General features: G+C 43.2%; 1 protein-coding gene across 1 annotated transcript in view; it reads left to right on the forward strand.

Moving 5' to 3' along the window:
- The window catches only part of T265_07846 (hypothetical protein), a gene marked incomplete at both ends in the record, with an annotated part of 38,734 nt that extends 36,380 nt beyond the window's left edge, over positions 1–2,354 (forward strand). Inside the window, 2 exons of the mRNA XM_009173486.1 lie at positions 1,466–1,645; positions 2,190–2,354. Of these exons, the coding sequence (XP_009171750.1) occupies positions 1,466–1,645; positions 2,190–2,354 (345 nt within the window). The remainder of the gene's footprint in view (positions 1–1,465; positions 1,646–2,189) is intronic.
- Positions 2,355–2,417: the final 63 nt, after the last annotated feature.

Consider the following 2,417-nt stretch of genomic DNA (forward strand, 5'->3'; position numbering starts at 1 on the left):
GGCACCGGAAGGGTGTTACAGCTGAACGATTTTTTATACTAAATGGTGACTGAATAAAGTTGAAAATTAATGTTGACTTTCCAGAGAAGTTAAGCCTTTTCCGATAAACCCTTCTTGGGAAGATTACTTATGGTGCAAATTTTTCTGGTACACAACTGACCCGTTGTTGGGCTTCCGTCGTGAACTTTTAGTAAATTGACCTGTCGAAGGAGATCCTTCTGAAAACGATATCCCATACTTCTAACCCGGAAGATTGCGTAGGCCCTAACAACGACCCATTTTCTGTCTTTTCTCGATGATGTGTTTGGAAGGGACCACTGTAGATGGTTTTCTTATTCTGGCTTGATGCATCGCTCAATGCCATAGGCAGGTACGACGCATGCCGCTATGCGCTCCACTGCATATACCACTGGTTAACGTACACATAGTTTTTCACTGAACAGTCGTTCGTTTCCACCTCACTGGCCACGCTTTCCAGTGGTGACATTTCATGGTGTCAATGCCGCATCTGATTCAACATATGGTCTCAACGCCGCATCCGATTCAACTGACTAGTTGAAAGATGTTTCTTCTATCTGACTTATATCTCATCTGCGTTTGGTTTTAACGGAGGACTCACCTGAATCCTGTCTGAATCTCTCGTTCATGATGTTCTTAATATAATCTCCTGCACCAGGCAACCGCATGTTTCAGCTGGAACGGCATTCGATATATCGCAGTATATCGTATAGACGTGATACACTACTCACAAAGTTGCTGAAAACAGCCACCTAAACGGAACAAGTGTGAAACAGCGATAGATTTTGTTTTGAACGGTAAAAGGTCCATTTTTGACTTAATTTTATAAGGAGTTAAAGAAATAGCCCTGCTGATAGACTAAGTAGGTAGGTTTTGATTGAACTCGTCGGTGACAATTAACTGCCTGCTGTTCATTCAGTTTACTGGACTGTAAGTTAGCCTCCAACTTTCAAATGGCTCTATTTCGCTCTTGTCTATGACCATTGGTGTGTAGTACGATAGTATAACACAATATAGCAGTACGGTAGTATACTATTCATGATCCATTTGAAGATCAGAACCTCAGAAAATCGTTTTCTGGTTAGAAAACAGTTCTCCGGTGCGGAATCGGTTCACTGCAACTACCGCAGTAATTACCTCTGCTCCAAAGGCTTCGTTACCAAGCAACTAGGCAGTGTTATGTCGTTTGGAGACCTATCATCAGCCACTACGCAATCAGTGATTTGGTTATGCACATGGTGGGCGTAAAACCTCTTCAAGTAATAGGTACACTCATTACGAGTTAGCCTAGAAAAAACCTAGCCGTCTGTCTGTCTAGATTCGATCCACATACCGCTAGCCCGGTATAAAATCTGCGATAGTCTGTAGAAACTTCATGCCAAAACAGCTTTGTTCAATTTTTGTCCAAATGACTGATTACTGTTTTGTATTTTTTCCCCGTTTGCAGCCATGGGACCTTGAAACAGCATGCTTATGCACGAGAAACAACAGACTCCAAACACAAGGTCATTCGTGCAAATTCGAGACATTTCGACGGGCTTTGTTTTTTGTATCCTTTTTTGGAAGCTACAAACCAATGTACAGCAGTCGTGGCCTGTTCTTCAGAATCATCCAGTTGTATGTTCTCGTGAGGCAGGAACCTTGCTCGAACATCTCGCCCGTCTCACTACTTTGAATTGAGGTTTCGTCCTGTCAGTGAAACTATTCTACGTTTAAAAACTCAACAGTACTGTACTGCTGTTTCATCCATAGTAGGGGGAATTTCGAACCTGCGATCCCCCGGTTAGTAATTTGAACGCCTAATCGTTCACGGCCGCGGGCAGGTGATCAGCAGTGTGATTAGCTCGCACAGGATACATAGCCAGCCTCAGAATCCACGTCTCATTTGGTATAAGCCAGCTCTCGGCGGTCCAGATTGGTTGGACGTTTGATTTTTTGTTTTCGATGGGTTCATCCAACAGTTCTCAGACTATGTGCAAGCCGCTTCGTTTAGCGCTGTCCCCCTCCCTGTTTCGGAGGGGCAAATTGGATACCTTCATCTAATACTTAGCACTTTAAAAGATGTGGGGTCTTGTACCACCATATAGCGAACGCCCCTCAATCGTCAACTGATTTCTTCATTGTAGTTTTATAGTAATTGTTATAGTAGCCTCCCCCCTCTTATTAAACAGTGTTCTTATTTTCACGTCACTTTGTCTGTCACTTGTGTTTGCGAACTTCCCTCCTCGGAAATATTCCTTAAGCAATGTTTCCAGATCTTTTTACTCATCGTGAGTTTCTTTGGGATTGCTGACGTTTCCACACTTAACAAGTACGTCAACCGGCTTTTGGACTAATGCTGCATTTGCGAATTTCTCTTGAATCAGGTCGAGCTGGACCTTGCTATTCAAGCATCCTTC

The sequence above is a fragment of the Opisthorchis viverrini genome (assembly GCF_000715545.1).
Source record: "Opisthorchis viverrini unplaced genomic scaffold opera_v5_190, whole genome shotgun sequence".
Lineage (NCBI taxonomy): Eukaryota > Metazoa > Platyhelminthes > Trematoda > Opisthorchiida > Opisthorchiidae > Opisthorchis > Opisthorchis viverrini.